General features: G+C 30.5%; 1 protein-coding gene across 1 annotated transcript in view; it reads left to right on the top strand.

Moving 5' to 3' along the window:
• Positions 1-1,483: 1,483 nt before the first annotated feature.
• Positions 1,484-19,433, top strand: part of LOC142358379 (uncharacterized) — a gene marked incomplete at its 5' end in the record, with an annotated part of 83,049 nt that continues 65,099 nt past the window's right edge. Inside the window, one exon of the mRNA XM_075409785.1 lies at positions 1,484-1,625. Coding sequence (XP_075265900.1) covers positions 1,484-1,625 — 142 coding nt within the window. The remainder of the gene's footprint in view (positions 1,626-19,433) is intronic.

Below are 19,433 nucleotides of genomic sequence, written 5' to 3' on the forward strand. Positions count from 1 at the left end.
CACTAGCTATGCAGTCTATTATTTGAGCTGGACTCGACATATGAAACGAGAGCTTGATCGTGATCATTTTTGATGAGAACGTCTCTTTCCGTAAAAAAATTTGTATATATTTTTTGCGTGCTCGACCGATATATTTCAGAAAACATCGCTCCGTGTTGACCTTTCTTGACAACCATATCCAAGAGCCATTTATGATTCCATACACGCCTTAAAAAAATTTTCGTTGCATGATCTTATCATAGTTGCCAAGTTTTCTATACATTTTTTTCGCGTTTCAGCGATTCCCATGTAGGGGTGGGCATACACGTACAAAATAGACAGGGTAAACCACAAACAGAACGTTTTTGGTCTCTATGACTCTTGTATGGCATCCAAGAAATCTTGTATATCAACCAAGAATTAAGACCAATCAGGCCAATTTAATGACCAAACTAAAAAAAGGAAAGCATGCACAGTTCAGTGGGAACGGAATCTTCAACGCGTTCAATTTGAACGCGTTCAATTTGATACAGTATTTTGGCAGATATCATTAAAACAATAAGCTGTAACACCTCAATTTCGGTCTCTGAGAGGATAGAAATTTCTAGCAAAGGCTTACAAGACAACTAAAATCTGCACCTCGGACGTGATTCCGGACGCAATCCAAGTCCATTGCGTATTGAGAGGACACCCAAGACCTCTGCCGCGAAGTTGGAAAAATTTAGGACTAAATTTTTGATTTAAAATGTTAAACGCAACGTTCCTCTTTTTTAAAAATTATTTTGATCTATCTAGAAATCCAATGTTTCATGACTCTGGGACTTATTTATCTTTCTTAAATTGATTTTCTTTCAAAAAATCAAGATTTAAAAAAAAATTGGCATCCATATCCAAGACCATAAAGTTTCATGGTACCTGTAAGAACCATGAAGGTGCATGGTCTAGCATAAACTTTCTGCAATACGTCTTCAAACACTTTTTTGGACAGAAGATCCTATCCCGTATCTGCTTAAAATTCGCATTTGAACGATTTAAATTTTACCATATATGGTCATCCATGGCACCATGAACGTTTATGGTCATATACATGGTTGCCAAGAAACCATGAACTTGAACTTTTTTTAAAGTTTCAACAGAGACTTTTCACCACTAAAATTTGTCAGAGGCACTTATTTCACGCTTTTTTGCAGCCTACGTTTGAAATTTCGTATGGTAAGGTATATGGTTGCTAAGTCTTCTTGGTCACCATATATGGCTTGGATATGGTTGCCAAGATTTATTTATGTTGGTCAACCCGGGGCCAGCCTTGGCTCATGGAGTCCTTTCATAGAGTCTGGATTTCGTCTAGGATCACAAACTCACAACAATGGCCAAAAGTTTTTGTTTTGACCTGACTTCTTATGTTGGCATAACAGAGCGTTTTCAAAAATCTATATATTTTTTAATATGTTATTAGGAGGTAGCAAATTTAATTAATGCCGTTAACCTGAACTTTGGTTTCCAGTTGGCGTGCATGCTGCATCTGGAAATGAAGTGAAGTTTGGACCTAACTTGATCGCAGCATTTGCCGATGACTTCGATGCCCATACATTCTGTGACCCACACGATTGCTTCCAGTTCCCCTACTCTGTCAATCAATTTAGAGGGTAAATGGGTAATTGGGGTTTTTCCCTATAAGCGTTAACTTTTAATGCAATTCAGAAAACAGTTTTTACATTATCAGTACCGAAGGCTATTGTCAAATTCCCTACCAATGAAATAATACCCAATGACAACTTACCAGATATTCCGATGTAAAGTTGATGATATTCATCCAAGTTCCACAGTGAAAAAAATGTCTCAAAATATGCTGCATTTTTAAGTTTGTTCAACTATTGTTGAGTTTAAATTTGAATTAAACATTATAGAGCGAAATGATTTTGTCACAATTTGCTACATTTTTCTGGTAAATTTTAATTTCGTCGGCTTGCCGTTTGGGTGTCTGTAAAGTTAGCATTGCGTTTTAACTCACTTCGATAGGTAGGGAGGACCACTATTGTCAATAGTGTAAAATATTTTTTTGATTTTTGATTATAAGTTGGAATAATATAGCGTTTGAACATTTTAGATATCGAGGAAATAAACTTCTGTTGGTTAAATGTCAGCACTGCTTTTCAAAAGTCCATGTCTTTCTATAAGATTGGATTTTTACAATGCAATTTTCTCATCCAAGGAATTTTTGAACTTATTACGATCCCACTGTGAAACTAAAAAACCATACATTCTTCATGTATCAAGTTCAATTTACCGTAGTCGAGGGTTCGACTTATGAAAGACCATGATCGAAAATTATTGGGTATGCAAAAATCACGGTCAAACGATATTGGGCATGAAAAAACTTGGGTCAGCCTTATTGGTAGGATCGACGATAAGCGACCAATTTTGGTCATGGGTTGACCCTGGTTCTATCGACATGTGTTGTGGTTGACAAGGGGTGGATCGATAAGTGCCATGGTTGATCATGGGTCGACCAACATGTGTCAGGATTTACGGTACAAGCAATTAAAATTTCCTTATAAGCCAAGAGGTGGTCATTGATTAATTTCAAAAAAACCCCTGAAACCTCAAAAGTTCAACATTTATATTTGGTTAAAAACCTATGAAAAGACTTTTGGTATACTTTAGCAATGAACTCGATCATGTAATTAAGGTACGGAAGTTACCCCCACATCGACTTATCTGGTCTCTTTAATTTTTAAATAGTTCACCACTTGATTAGAGTTCAAAATTTGACCTCTCCAAGCGTCCGAAGAAATCTTAATTGATGCATTCATGAAAAACAAGTATTCAAGCTTTCAAAACGTTTCTGGCTCTTTGTGTGAGATCGGAGACCTCAAATATGATCCTAACTTGAAACATTGGATATCAAGCAAGATTCATTATAAAAGCTAACAAATTTTATATGAGCCTAGTATAAAAATTACTCACCACGAAAAACCTCCGAGGTGGAATAAAGCTCCAGCAAACATGAGCTCGTCGCCAAAGTTCACTCTTCTCTTTGTCTTAGAAGGTTGAGAGAGAACAACTTAAGATAAAATGTGCGTAAAATAAGCTTCACAAAGCTTGGCAATCAATACATTATTTTTTTTAAACTGTAATTGGCTAGATAAATCAAGACTCGAGGAACGAGAAAAAGTCAAGAAAACGGGTAATAAGAGATGCCCAGTATCGAGAGCTTAAGACTAGTTGGTGCAATGGTTAGCACACCACGCTTGCATGTCAGAGATGCTGGCTCGAATCCATAGTGGTACATTTTCAAAGTAGTTGTACCTGGTTAGACCCCCCCCCCCCGTAAAAGTTTCCCTTTATAAAAAAAATGTCAGGTGCACGCTCATTAAAAATAACAATCATTGCTTGATTGTTAAGATAAGTGACTTCAAAGATACTACAAATACTGTCAAGGTATTAAGCGCATGTTATGTCCAGAAAATGAAGACCTTTGAGGCTTTTGACTAAACGCGTCAATGTTCGTTTCAATGGGCATTCATTACGGCACGTTTCTCAAATGTAGTGGATAAAACAAGGGATTCAACCACCAGTAAAATTTGTCCCTTTCTCCTAACGCTAATCACGCATGTTGAATCGGGCCAAATTTTACTGGTGGTTGAATCCCTTTTTTTATCCACTGCTATATATTAGCTCTAAATTCAATAAAAAAATCAATTAAAATCAAAAATAAAACAAAAAATCAAAAAATCAAAGCAAAATTTACATTTCACTCTTAAAGAGTGATTCACTCTTATTCGGAGTGATCCCCAGTAGAAAAGATCGCTCTTTTTCGCTCTTAAAGAGTGATTCGCTCCTTTTTGATTTTTTTTTAATTTTTTTATACTTTTTATTTCAAATTATCTATATTCTTCAATAAATTTATATTTTCTTTTACTTTTTTTCTATATTTATTCCATTATTAATAAGAAATGATACAAAATTATAGTATTTACGTGAACAACTATCAGTGAAACTGCTCAACGGAGTTGTTTTGCAAATTCGCAGATCCTCAGTTTGGCTAATAACTAAAGGACTTACAGTCTTGCTTTGCCAACTAGGATTAATTGTTTTCTGACCCAGATCAGTGTAACTGCTTCGCAGATTTCTACTAAATCCTCTAGTTAATTCTACACTTGGATCTTGTTTCTTTACATGAGCCCGTATCCCATGATATCTCACAGCAGAAGTACAATATGGACAATTAACTTTAGCTGAAGTACAACTTCTACATGTATACTTACCCTCATCAAAATTATTTAGTGGTTTTATATAATAAAACTTATTACAACATCTAGTTATTACTTCTCAGCTTGGGTTAAGGTTAGGGTTAGGGATAAGGTTAGGGTTAGGGTTGGGGATAAGGTTAGGGTTAGGGTTGGGGTTAGGATCTGAGTTAGAGTTATAGTCATAGATAGAACCAGAACCAGAACCAGAACCAGAACTAGAGCTAGAACTGGGGTTAGAACCAGAACCAGAACTAGAACTAGAACTAGGGTTAGAACTAGAGTTAGAATTAGGGTTAGAACTAGAACTAGGGTTAGAACTAGAATTAGAATTAGAATTAGAACTAGGGTTAGAACTAGAACTAGAACTAGCAATAGAACTAGATTCATTTTTTAAAGAACAACCCCATGGGGAAAAATCATTAGCACAAATACCACTTGATATTATATTACCACACATACATTTATCAGTTTTATCTTTATGAAATGATTCATAATGATATTTTAAACAATTAATATTTCCATATTTATAGTTACACTCTAAACATTGTAAAAGCATTTTTCAATAGATAAAATTATCAATGAACAAGCTTTGCTCGTGGTTTACCAATCTGCTTTGCAGATATTATTAGCTATGCTGTAGAATCGGTGTAAAAACTTTGTGAATAATATTTAGCAATGATTTCAATTAAATTTTTAGTATAATCTTTTGATGTGATACACTCTGCTAAATATTTATTTCCTAAAATATTGAGTGTATTCGTTTTACATCTCGTATCTAAAATCAAATCAAGGTCTAATTCTTTTTTATCTTTAACAAAATTTATAATCTCTTCTCTAAATTCTTCATTATTTATATATAGTTTGTTTAAAAACTTTCCTCCCTTTCTATTCAAAATTCCCATCTCTTCATTGACGAAGTCACAGTTACACTGATCAGTATAACTGCTTCCCTGATCTATATCTTCCTCTTGCATCGAGGAATCGGACTTTGTTCGTGTTTCACCTTCCAACTCTTCTCCATATCCAACATTAACTAATGTATTTACGCTACTCAACATTGTGCTTGCTCCCATTGCTACAGTTCCAGCTTTTTCTTGGTATTGAATCAGGATAAAAACAACTAAATATAATTTAACCTGAGCTTATAATTCCACCAATAGTTGATAAACTTTTTATACCCTTTCCCATATTCAATTCATTAGTTAGAACATCATTCTGTATTTTAATATTATTTAAAGTAAGAAGTTTATTAAAATAAAACTGATAATTATCATGATTAATTACATTTCTATCTGTTGCATTAATCATTAGTGGTTTCATATATGCTATAAATTTTTTTTTATCTTCTCTTTCTAAATCATCTTTTATACTAAGAGCTTTTAAATCAAGGAAACCAACTCTTGAATCAGATATCATTGTTCTATTACTACTAAAAATAATAAAAGTTTTTTCCTTTTTATTATATTTAATTATACCATAACGAAGTTCATCTGACATTCCATCTGTACAATTATAAAAGTTTTTATTTAACTCACTAATTATTTTCTTGAAGTCATGTTCACATTTATATATCTCATTAAAGTTTTTAAATAGATCAGGTCCATTATAAGTTGTTAAATAAATAGTATCACAACTCATTCTTGATATATTAATTATTTGAGCTGGCTTATGACACATTACAATCATTTGAATATTATAATGTCTACCTTCAGTAAAATAATAACCTATATCCTTATTTAACATATCACCCATATCATCGAGTACTATTACACAATTTTGAAATTTATGCATATTCTTCATTGTGATCATATTTATATCACATTTATTAAACCCAGTATAAAACTTATTAGACTCAGGATCTATCCAGTCTCTGTCATCTTTACACACTATAACTATGGACCTTTGGTCTTGATCTTGAACTTGATCGGTGTAACCGCTTCGCGGATCTTGAAATTGATCTTGAACTTGATCTTGAACTTGATCATGGTCTAAGTATTACTTTAAGTATTGTCTAATAAAATATGTCTTACCCGTTCCAGTTCCACCATAAACAATAGTATGTAGTGGCGACTTTTCATATTCAAATCTAACTAGACTCCTATTCATAAATCCACCAAAGCTTTCTTCTAGTTTTGTATATTTACTTGGTATTGAATCATATATTATATAACAAATTCCAATTACAAAAATAAAAATAAAAACTGCACTACCCACCTCCATTTTGGTATAATAAATATAGATTTGATTTAGATTTAGACTTAGACTTAGACTTAGATTTAATAAATTTATTATATAAAAATGCTCATCCTAACTTTTGAGGAATTCAAAAATAAATTTAATATTGATAATAATGCTATGAGTGATATCAGAATAAAAGATATAGGTAAAGATATAAGTCTAACACCAATGGAGATTGTAATGAGAGATAAAACTCCAGATAATATTAATGAACCTAACTTCAATATTATTGTAAATCTACATCCAACTGAAGGTACACATTGGGTTTTAGTTATAAGAAGAGAAGGTGGTCCAACATATTACTTTGATAGTTTTGGCGTTGAGACCCCACCTTTTTTTATTTTTAGAAGAATATGTTGATCTAGGCTCTAATGAGAGAATACAACAATATGATGAATCTTATTGTGGGGCTTATTGTTTATATATGATCTATCTTATTGATAGAGGATTTAGAATTAAAAGTTCTTTGAATATTCTAGTTAGTCAATGTAAATATCCAGGAATATATAATGAGTGTTTTTGTTTGAATTGTAGTAGAGGTGGTGATAAAGATAAGGATAAGGATAAGGATAATGATAATGTTAATGATAATGATTATGATAGTGATAATGACATTGATAATGATAATCAGGGAACCTGCTTCGCAGATGATCTACGAAGAAGCTTTGCTAATAATGATAATGATAATGATCTACGAAGTAGCTTTGCTAATAATGATAATGATAATGATATTGATAGAGATAATTTCATAAATCTATTTGATGAAAAAAATCAAAGGAGTAAATATAATAGTAATAGCAAAAGTAATAGTCCTACTAACAGTATCCGCGAACAGACTCCGTCTGTGGTAAACCAAGCGGTTCAACAGAGTTGTTTGGTTAACCACGAGGGAAGCTCGTTTCCAAATTCACCAGTCTCTGTTAATATAAATGATGATCTATATTCATGGCTAAATGATGATGATATAATTACTGAAGCCATATACCCAGATAACTTTAGATGTATAATATCTGGCCCTAGTGAATGTGGTAAGACATTCTTATTAAAAAAACTAATTCTAGCTAGTATATACTTTGATAAGCTATACATCATTGGACCTACTGGTGATCAACACCATGGTATTAAAAGAATAAACCCCAAAGCAGATGTTGAATTTTTTAAAGATATAAAAGATTTACCATCTCCCGATAACTACCCAAAGACTTAAAGAAACTAATGATATTCGATGATGTTAGAGCCAAAGAACCAGTTATTAATGAATACTTTTGTAGAGGTAGACATAATAACTGTAATATGATATATCTTAATCAAAACCTGTTCTCTCTGGATAGGCAGAGTGTTAGAGAGAACTGTAATCTATTTATTTTATTTGAATAGAGAGGTAAAGTCCTAGCATCGATATATCAAGATTTCTTTAATAATGTTGAACTTAGTTAAAATGATTTTGCTAATATATGTAATAAGGTATGGAAAGAGCCTTATAATTATATTGTCATTGATATAACTAAAAATAAAAATGTTAATGGTAAACTAAGAATTAATTGGGATCGGAGAGTTTTGTAATTAATTATAAGTCTAACTCTAAGTATAAGTACAAGTATCAGGGAACCTGCTGCGCAGATAAGTCTAAGTGTAAGTATAAATCTAAAACAAATGGGGGCTTTGCCCAGCTGGTTACACCAGATCAACGAAGTTGTTAACACAAATGTAAAGTAAAACTCAATACATCGCCATTAAAGTCTATAGGTCTTCCATGCTCATCTTTAATATGGAATTCGATATATTCTATTCTGTCTTTAGTTACATTTTGATACAAGATATTAGTTGGTATAATATTTATCAAGTAACCTGGTGGTTCTGTTAGATTAAAAGTATATAATATATCCTTACCTTCACCATTATCTTTAGCTCGAGATATAATACTGCAATGAATGTTAATATTATTGAAACCCATAATATCAATAATTTTCTGAGATTTATATCTACCTTTTTTATAAATTATTTTTCTAAATCCTAGTAATGAGGCTATTGAGTTTTCTATATCAAAGCTGAGTGCTCCTTGTTTTATTTCCATTAAACATTTCATCGTATTCTTATCAGGTGCTATTATAACATTGCCATCAGTTTCATCTTTTATTAATTCTGCTATGTCAGTTAACTCATATGCTCCCGGTGTAATAGTTGAATATAGCAACGGGATTCCTTTATAATTTCAATTAAGTATAGATGTAATGTTTGGGCTTGAGGTAGTGATAGGGTTAGGGTTATGGGCAAAGTTAGGGACAGAGCTAAGAGCCTGAGGTAAAGCTTCTTCATCTTCTATAACAGTACTAGCATATGAGAATTGATTATTTCTCCTATTCACATTAAACACTGAATTATAAACAGATAATCTAATTAAACCTAATTTTGATGTACTAAGTATAGGTTCACTAAAGTTAAGTTTTTCTGTTGCCTTTATCATTCTAAAGTTAAGTGTATACTCTTCTTTAGTTTTAGTTAAAGCTTCATGTATCTTTAGCAGTTCATATAGAATCAAGTTGTCTGTCTTTTTTTATCTTATAAAAACGGATTTTAATTTGGATACAACTTATGGTTATAATAATGATAAACATAAAAGTAAGATAATATAATATAAACTCAATAATCTGGCAACAATGAATACGGTTAATACTAACATTAATATCATACTCAATCGAGAAGAGAATCACTTAAATTTGCGTGATTCATATCTAGAGATAGAGTTTGTTGTATCAGATGATGCTGGTGGTTACTAACTAGTATTTATAAGTTATTAACTAGTACTGGTGATGAATATGAGAGTGGTTTTGTTAAAAATCAGGGCACTAGAGATAGTCAACTTAAAGGTGACCATTTTGCTGCTCAACGAGATCATATGTATATGATGATTAAGATGAGTGATCTATTTGGTTTCATAAATGATTTAGAAAAGATTATATATGGTTTATGATTTAAACTAATATTAAAAAGAAATAATAATGATAGAGCTCTATTTAGAGTTAATGCTAATCCTGGTGCAGTTGCTAATGATGGTAATATAGAAATTAGAGATATATCATGGTGTGTGCCCAGTATTGACCCTAGTAATGATAATAGAATTATTGTGCAAAAAGGTTTAAGCAAAAAGAATACTGTAGACTTTAGTTATCATGAAAGAAAGACATTTTTTAAGGATGTGCCCAATGCTACTAACTTCTTGTTTGATCTTGGTATGGAAAGTGGTATGGAAAGACCACAATATATAATAGTTGGTTTTGAAAATAATAATGTTAGTGAACAAACTCATGATGCAAGCAGATTTGATGTAATGAATGTTACTGAATGTTATTGTAAGATTGGTAGTGAGTTTTATCCTGAAGATAGAATGAATATTAATTATGGAACTAATAATTACAATGAGGCTTTTAAAGAGATTGTTAGCTTTAATAAAGATTATAATGCGTTACCACATAATATAAAACCACATATAAATCATAAAACATTCAAAAGTAGTTATAGAATATATGTATTCGATAATACATATCAAAGGGATCATATAGGTCCACAACCAATACAACTTAACTTTAAATTTAGTGCTGCATTTGCAGATGTTATATGTCATGCATTAGTATTAACTAGAAAGATTATTAGTGTGAATAGTGATGGTAATAAGATGGTTGATATAGTCTCGTAGAGACTAATCAGTGAAATTGCTTCGCAGATGACCGTAGGTCTATAATATCATAGATATAACTTAAGTCATATATATAATTATAATTTTAGATATAACTCTAGCGATAATTATTATTTTAGATATAACTCTAGCGATAATTATAATTTTAGATATAACTCTAGCGATAATTTATATTTATAGTGTAATATAGTTATTGTTATAATTATATACTTTACTGGTACATAACCATATACTTATAACATATACTTATAGCTAGTCAGCTCTAATTGTTACTCTTGTTAATACCTAACTATTTCTTATTAGTATTAACAAAACCTTTAGCATAAATAATGTCTAATTTCTTTTTATTCTCTAGAGCCAAGCCTCTAGCTTCAAGCTTAATCTTGGCCTTAGGTCTAGACCTGGGCTTAGGCTTAGGTTTCGAGCTTCGCTCGCGGGTGGAACCCGTAGGCTTAATAACAACAAAGGGATTATACTTTTTAACTTCCATTATTTTTTATATATAGAAATGAGTCTTTTAAATAAGTTCAAAACTAATTCATATTGTGTTGGAGATAGACATTATAGTGGTAATAATAACATAAGAGGTTTTGTTACTTCAAAAGGTACTAAAATGTTAAAAGGTAATTGTGTTAAGTGTAAGAGAAATAAGTCAATGACTGTTAGTGATGCAACAATAGAAGCAGAGGGATTGAAAGATTTCTTTAAAAGTGTTGGTAGGGCTACAGTTAACTTTGGAACGAAAGTAGCTAATAACCCGGTAAGAGCATTAGAAATAGCAAGTAAAATAGGAAGTGCATTTGCAAGTAGAAACACTAAAGCAGCTCTAGCGGCTACACCTGATTTAATTAAATTTGCAACTACTGGTGAAGGTATAAAAGTAGTACAAAAAGGAAGAGGGTTATACTTAGGTACAAAAAAAAATAATTATTTGATTATGATTATGATTATATTATATTTATGATTATGTTTATGATTATGATTATATTATGATTATATTATGTTTATGATTATGATTATAACTAAGATTATGATTATGATTATATATTTATCGATAAATATTAATACTAATATTATTATTACTAAAAACATTGTTATTACTAAGCACTAATATCTTTAATCTAAAAAAACACTCAACTTATTTTTTTTGTTCTTCTTATAATCCTCATATAACTTAACAAATTCATTATACTCATCATCATCTATTTTATTATCATTCCTTGATTTAGTATATAGTTTATTGAACTTATCACTAAACTGTTTACTTAAAATATACATTTGTGAATACTTTATAATTTTATTTCTAATTTTAGTATTAATTGTTTTTGATAATGAACCACAAACAGTTGCTGTAGCAAAAGCTGTTGGTATAGAATAAGCTAATCCTATACCTGATAATGCAACTGATGTTGCTGTTGCCGTTGTTGCTATTGATGATAATACTATTTCTAGTATCTCAGCTGCATTAATAGAATTCTTATATCTACTTAACTTCTTATTAGCTATTAGTTTCAGTTTCATAATAATTTATAATATCTTTTATAATGTTAATATTGTTGTTAAATTTATTATTAGCTTGAATCTTTTCGTTTATCAATCTTTCTGATACTGATGACAAATCTGGATATAGTAATCTCTCACTCGGTGCTGTTGGATTGGTCATTGCTTTGCTTAATTTCATTAGTAAAAATTCTTTCTATTTCTTTCATTATATCTTCTTGATTAAAACTATAATGCATCTCAAGTCTGTCTTTCTTTTTATTATCAACTAACTTACTTTGTAAAAGTATAGCAATTATACATTGTACTATAACACCTCTAAGAGATTTATTGTATTCTTTCATTTGTATCAGACCGTTAGTAAACATTTCATCTAGTTGTATGTTAGTGATATTCTGATTAAACTTATTATTATCAAATTCTTGTTTTAATTGATTATATTTAGAGATAGTATCTGCAGCAACTTTATTACAAAACTTAACAGTATTTCTGACTTCATTTGTTGATTCAATAAACTCATTAATTAGTTCTTCATTAACTTGTGTTTCATTTAGTTGTAATGTTTTAGTCGTAACTTTATCAAAATCACCCTTTCTTTGTTCAGTTATGTTTCTACTTAAAATGTATATTTTATTAGAAGAGGATAATAAGTTATTGTCACAATACTCTTTATTAACAACATCTTTTCCATCTATCGGAGGATGTACAATTGTAATTTTATAGGTATCCTTCATATAAAAATTATCATTATCTTCTAGGAATAACCCACGAGCCTTACTTAGTGTTAAGTTGTTTGTTGATGTTGTTGTTGATTTATGTTTAGCTTGGCTGAATCTATTTCTTGTCATCTTTGTATTTGTTTACATATAATTAGAATAATAATTAGTCTTGTAATTAGAATTATAATTAGTCTTACAATTAAACTTAGACTTAGAATCATAAATAGACTGAGAACCGCAGGTCTATATTTAATTATTCTAAAACTTTATTATTAGATTCAAAGTCAAACTCGGATTTTAATAGTTCCTGTTCGTAATATTTACCTTCTATTATCTCACCATTAATATCTTCTATTTTATATGTTGGTGGTTGTGTTTTTAGAACTTCATTCACTTTAAACAATTCTCTATTCCAATTAGAAGTGTAACCTTTAGAGAACATATTACAATTATCTGCATTTCTAACATAATCACCAACTTTAAGTTTAGGTTGGGTGTAGCCAGGTTTACCCTTAATATTCTTTAAACTAAATGTGTTTTTAACTTTATCAGGATTATTAGAAGCATGAACTGGTGTCATAAAAATTATTGAGTGAATGTTATTGTTATATGTTACAACAGCATCATTTAATATATTTACCCAATTACCATCACCATTGATGAACATAGATTTATTTATTATGTGTAAAGTTGTTCTATTTAATCTCTCTATGAATATAGCCTTGAAATCACTATCAGTAGAATATAGTTTCGTTTCATATTCTTTAAGTAAAGATTTAAATGTTTTACTGTAAAACTCACTACCTCTATCTACCCATATCTTTTCTGGTTTTCGTCCTTCTGATAGGATTGTTTTGAAACCATTAGTTATAGATAAACCAGATTTATTCTTTAATGGAATATATAACTGTTAATATAAACTTATAATTATTATTGTATTTACTTAGAGATGACTTATCAATCAAGTCAGCTGACCATGTTTCATCTTTATATAATGGTATTTATCTTTGTCTTCTAAACTTTGTTATTCGAGGACTGAATACTTCTTCAGCTAGTTGTTGTTGTTGTTGTTGTTGTTTTTCCGCATTTTTATGGACGTAGTCATGGTTTCACCTATTTACCATAGTTAAAAACAAAATTATCTAATTGCTCTTGATTAATAATATTCATAGATAATAGTTGCTTAGATATATCTAGCATTTAATCATATAATCCACCATGACCAGCTTTTGTTTCTAGTATTAATAATTCTAATCTTTCTATTAAACTATTTGGATCTGCAGAGCAGGTTCCCTGATCCACATAGTGGTGGCATTTTCGTTGGTTGGCTTTGATAAGACCACTAGCTTCAACTTCTTCACCACTCTCTTAAACAGTTTCTTCACGACTAGAATCAACTGTGTGAGGGCGTGGATTTCTTCTGGGTAGTGCAAAACTGGTTTCTATTCTTCTAATAAGTTTCACCCTATTACTTTTAGTAACCCCTCTTTTTGTATTGTAGTTGATATCGCTTAGAAACAATTTTATTTTATTTCCTTCGCCTCTAATATCTTTTTCGGTTACATCTTTATTAGTAACAAACAAAGTGAAACCCCTAGAAAAATCATAGACTCTACCTTTTACTTTTATACCATTAGGTGCTAGAGATACATCTACACCATTTATTTTAAATTTGTTTGAATTTGGATCAACTGATTTTAATTTTAATTGTTTATTTGTTTGTTTACCCATTAGTAAAAAATATCAATCATATCATTGTCTACAGTAAATGTTTTACCTCTATCATCTTTTAATGTTACGGGTGGATCAAGTGTTGGTGATAAGAGAGAGGCTTGTTCAATAAAGCTACTTTGTCTTTGATGCTCCACACTCTTTAAAGCATTAGTAATGTCCTCGAGTGCTGCTAATGTTTGGTTTTGAAGAGCTTGCATTGTTTCAGCGTTTGTATTTAAAGTTTTAGTTAGAGGATCCAATAAGTTTTTATTTCACCATAATATTCTTGTTGTTTTAATTTATCTTCTAATCTATTCTTTCTGTTTTGTTTTTCTAGATAGTTTAATTCTATAAGTTCATCTAGCTTAGTCATTTTTTTATATAAAAATATTATACTAAGTATGAATTAGATCTATAATTATCATTAAAATAACTAATTATAATCAGTGAAAGGGACGAAGTCCTTGGTACTCCAACTGCTTCGCAGAAAACTCATTATATAATCTAATAGCTGCTTCTATTAATTTTCTATTGCTATCTATATTTAATTCTTTAATATCATTAATAATTTTTTCTACATCCTTATCCTTGTATAGTTTCTTAATCGGTGAAGCTGCTTGGTTTTCCACGAGCTCTACTCGTTGTTTTACCGCAGACGGAGTCTGTTCTCGGATCATATTTACTAAGTCCCTTTTAAATAAGTACAAGTTCTCATCATGTTGATAACTTTTTATATTGTTTACATAAAACCTTTTATCATCAAATATATTTAAACTAATCTTACTTGTTTTTGTTGTTGTCATGTTATTGCCATTTTTTAGTACTCTACATTCATCTACTGTTCTCCGTGTATTATTCATTAATGCATCATAATAATCTATGTGCCTAGCATTATTATGATTCTTTATTCCTTTTTCTTTAGTGTTTTTAGGATCATTTTTGAAGCTATATATTTTGGGGGACAATGCTATAAATTCCTCAATAATCCTACTTCCCAGCTCGTGCTTAAACTTGCCAGGGACTTTTTTATAAGTTTTGATAGGTACTTCTAAATTAGATAATTCCATATGCTCATCACTAACTTTACCTTCACTATAGCTTAATACGAAACTGTCCGTATCCATATAGTGAAGTGTTAGATCTTTGAGAGATGGTTGAAGAATATTATAGAATACATCATACATATGTAATTTACTTAATTCTAAGATAGTAACACCTATATATATTGGAGAATCATATTCTGTTTTTGTCTTTATATATTCTATTTGGCTATAATCTCTATATCTAGTTATATTCCTAAATGTTGGTTTACTTACACTTTTCATTATCTTTTCTTCATTGTGCAAGAACTTACTTTGAAGGAAGTGTAGAAGATTCATGCACATTCTTCCATATAGTGAATTGTTCATTAATTTCCTTACATCCTTTTTTTCCGCTTCAATTTTAGCTGTTGCACTTTTATTTGTTTTGTTTTGTATATAATCCCTACATATATAATCTTGTTTAATTTTAATTACTCTATGTATTTTTGTTACTTTTACTCCCATCTTAACATAGAACTTTAACATCCTATAATGAACCATATATTCTGTTTTGTTGTTTTGGTCTAAGATTAATTTCTCTGATCGGTGTAACCGCTTCGCGGATCTGTGAAGCAGTTTCCCTGATCGGTGAAGCCGCTTCTCGGATCTTGCCTTGCCTCCATCTCTTTCTCTATCAGGGAAACTGCTTCGCAGATAACCTAACTCGTTATCATTTATCTTTCTTTTATTAGGCATTAGTGCTAACTGTTCTGTTCTTTCTTTACATTCGTTAGTATAATCAATATCACAAACTATATAGTAACCCTGATCACTATCATCTGGAGTATTCAATATTACATCGAGGAACCCGCTTCGTGGATCTAGAGTAGTATTAGTAATAAACTCAATTTCTTTATAAGGTAACTTTTGCATCATTGCATAACCATATAGGTTGTTTGCGTCAATAAACCATATATTTCTATTAAAAACTTTATCATTAGTATTAGTATTAGTATTAGTACTAGTATTAGTAATATTATTAGTATTAGTATTAGTATTATCATTAATATTAGCATTAGTATTAGTATTACTTTTATTTATATATCTATCTCCCATTATTCCATATATACCACCTCTCTTTGCTCCACCAAAATCAACTAGCATTTGTTTATCTTGTAATGTATCTAATGTTACAACGCTTGACATTAACCAACAACCAAAACTATAACCTGGGAGACTTTAATAGTGTAGGGGATTGAGCTTGAATTCTTTCATGCTTAGTTTAACATATTCATTCATGCAATAGTCTAATTTTTCCACATCATTCTGTAAATACTCTATAGTTATTTCTTTTCCAGTTTATGACTGTTTTCATTATTAAAGTTATGTAGGTTCTTCTTGTGTTGGTAATTTATTATGTAGTGAGAATTTGAAGTCTTCTATTTTTAGATTACCTATAGCTTCTTGGTAGCTAGCTTTGCTACTATACGACTCTAAACCAAAGTATTCATATGGAAATAATGTTTTAGTTTTACATCCGTATATCTTTGCCATTTGACCTAGAGGCATTGCTAAGAAGTTATAACTGTCTAAGAATTTGAGACAACCAATGCTAAACATCTTAGATTTACCAACAGCTAGTGGTATGTTATCTACTTTTCTTTTATCATTGTTCTGTTTAAAGAGTTCACTGTATAGTAGGTTGAAGTCATAGCCAGAGCCATTATGGGATATTACTGGAATGAAGTTTTGTTGTTTGTTTCTTAGATTACATATTTTCCATGCTGGTCCCCTATATTTACCAGTTTCATGACAATGATCTCTTAGTTTATTAATACATGTTTTAGTGCAGATATGACAAGTGTTATTAGTTTCATGATATAATGTATCTTCTTCTGTGAATATCATCTTTTCATTATGTTTGAAGTTATTGTCTGTTTCTGTTTCTAATAGATCTCTAGCAAATCTTTTGATGCAGCCTAGTCCGAAGTAGTATTTGAAGTTACCTTGCAAGGTGTAACCCACAGCTATTGGAATATGTTCAGATATTACATATTTTAAATCATTAGTTGAGACATCGGTGAAACCGCTTCGCGGATCAACAATGCAACATTCTATATCGGCAGTTATAATATTTTTTATATTCTGACGTTTGTGTTCATTTATAAAAGTAATATGTTTTTTTTTAGGACAAACAATCTCTGGTTTGAATGAGTTGTTGCATTCGTGTTTATCATATTTAATTTGTGAGTTAAACCAATAGGTACACCTATTGCAATAATAATATTTTATGTTATTTTTATTTGGTCGTTCTAACAGGGTTTCTATGTTTTTTATTAGGGCACAGTGTTCTATTTGACCATTACTCCAAACTAGTATTCTTACATATTTTCTATCTTTACTAAAATCATCCACTTGTTTAAACAATTCTATTTTACCATTACCACAAGGTGTGTATACCCAAATATTAATATTACACAATTTCTGTATTCTTATTATATAAGTAAAGTCATCTTCATGTTGTTGTCTTGGTTCAATTAGTTTATCTACATATTTACTTTCTCGAGTTGGATGGTGTGGGGCGGATTGTAGCCAAGCAGTTATAGTTAGTTGTAAGCAATTCTATTAATAACTACGTATATTTAATATCGATTAAGAGTTTTTGAGATCAATAGGTAAATCTATATAACTACCAATAGATGCTTTAGTTGGTTCAATGTTTAACTGAATACTTCTTATTATTAGAAACTCAAAATCATAACCATAACCTTCATATATTTCCTTTTGGAAATCTAGCCACCAATTGAAGTCACCATAATCATATATTGCATTATTATTAATATAATCAGTATTGAAAAATATTTTAGTAGTTTTAACTTCTCCTTTGGTTCTCTTCTTATAGTCACATTCAACCGTGATCTTATATTTAAAACTCTTAACTTTAGGAAACTGGTAACAGTTTTTAATTTCATCTAAAGAGTAATTAGTTGCTTCATCTTTATCTTCAATGTAATTCCCGCCTTTATCACTAATATGAAAATTTTCTCATGTTCTGACTTGAGTTTATGTCGACGTCTTCTATGTTTTCTAGATACATGCGATATTGACTATATGAATGAGTAGTTAGAGCTACTTTACTTCTAAATTCTTCATGACATTCTTTACATATAAATCCGTGAAACGGATTCGCCGATCTAATCTTAGAATAGATATTGATTTCAGTTTCAGTTTCTGATTTAGTTTCTGTTTTAGTTTTAGCCCTAGTTTTAATAATATAATCATCTTCATCCGAATTATACACCTTCTCCAGGATTTCTTCTTCTTCAGACTCAAACAGTTTCTCCAATAGTTCCTTATGTTTGAGATCGTATGATTGGTGTCTGTATAAACCCTTCTTTGATTCAAAGGATAGATTACAGACATCGCAGAAGTTTATGACACCAGTATTAGTTGATTGAGACATGATGTATTTATTTAGGGAAATAATCAAAAAATAAATATCGAAAAATAAAAATGAAATGCAATAAATGCATAAATAAACCTTGGAAAGAATGTTGTAATAATGCTAAAGAATTAGAATATTCTTGTTATGTATGTAAAAATATGGTTAAGGTTAAAGATTATATAGAACATTTGGGATATCATTATTCTGATCCTGATCAATATCTAACATGTAGTATGTGTAATGTTTATAAACATATATCATTATATAGATTTAGAAATAGGAAATGTAGACTATGTATTTATCTTCATAGATTTAGATATGGTCACACTAGAAATCAATTCAGAGAGCATGTTTATAAGTATAATATTCAAGAAGACACAGAAAAACACTAATCACTGTGTTTCCACCGAACTCAGTGTTTTTGACTGTGCTCTTTTTTGTTCAAGTTATCCACAAATTGGCGTCATCAATCCACAAAATGGCTTCACAGTTTTTTGCAAGTTTGGTTTTACATGCTTGTTACACGATCTCACTAGTTATACTGAAAAACACTAATCACTGTAATTCCACCGATCTCAGTGTTTTTGACTGTATACCCATCACAGTGTGTCCCATATACAATCTCACAGCAGGGATCATCCTTTTTAAGAACTGTGAATTTGGTTTTTTTTTATCTCACTTTTTTTCATAGTAATTCATCAAAATCGGGGGACGTTCACTGGAGTCAGTGAGGAAGGAACCCCAAACCTTCCGTTTGCTAAAGCAACTTAACTAGACTCGATGATTTAACCACTACACCAAGTGAGACAGAAAGTTTTAGTTTTAGATTGATTAAATATTGATTAGGGGATATATGAAAATTTTTATTAT

Source organism: Convolutriloba macropyga, unplaced genomic scaffold (assembly GCF_964194025.1).
Source record: "Convolutriloba macropyga unplaced genomic scaffold, txConMacr16.3 SCAFFOLD_654, whole genome shotgun sequence".
NCBI classification, from domain to species: domain Eukaryota; kingdom Metazoa; phylum Xenacoelomorpha; order Acoela; family Convolutidae; genus Convolutriloba; species Convolutriloba macropyga.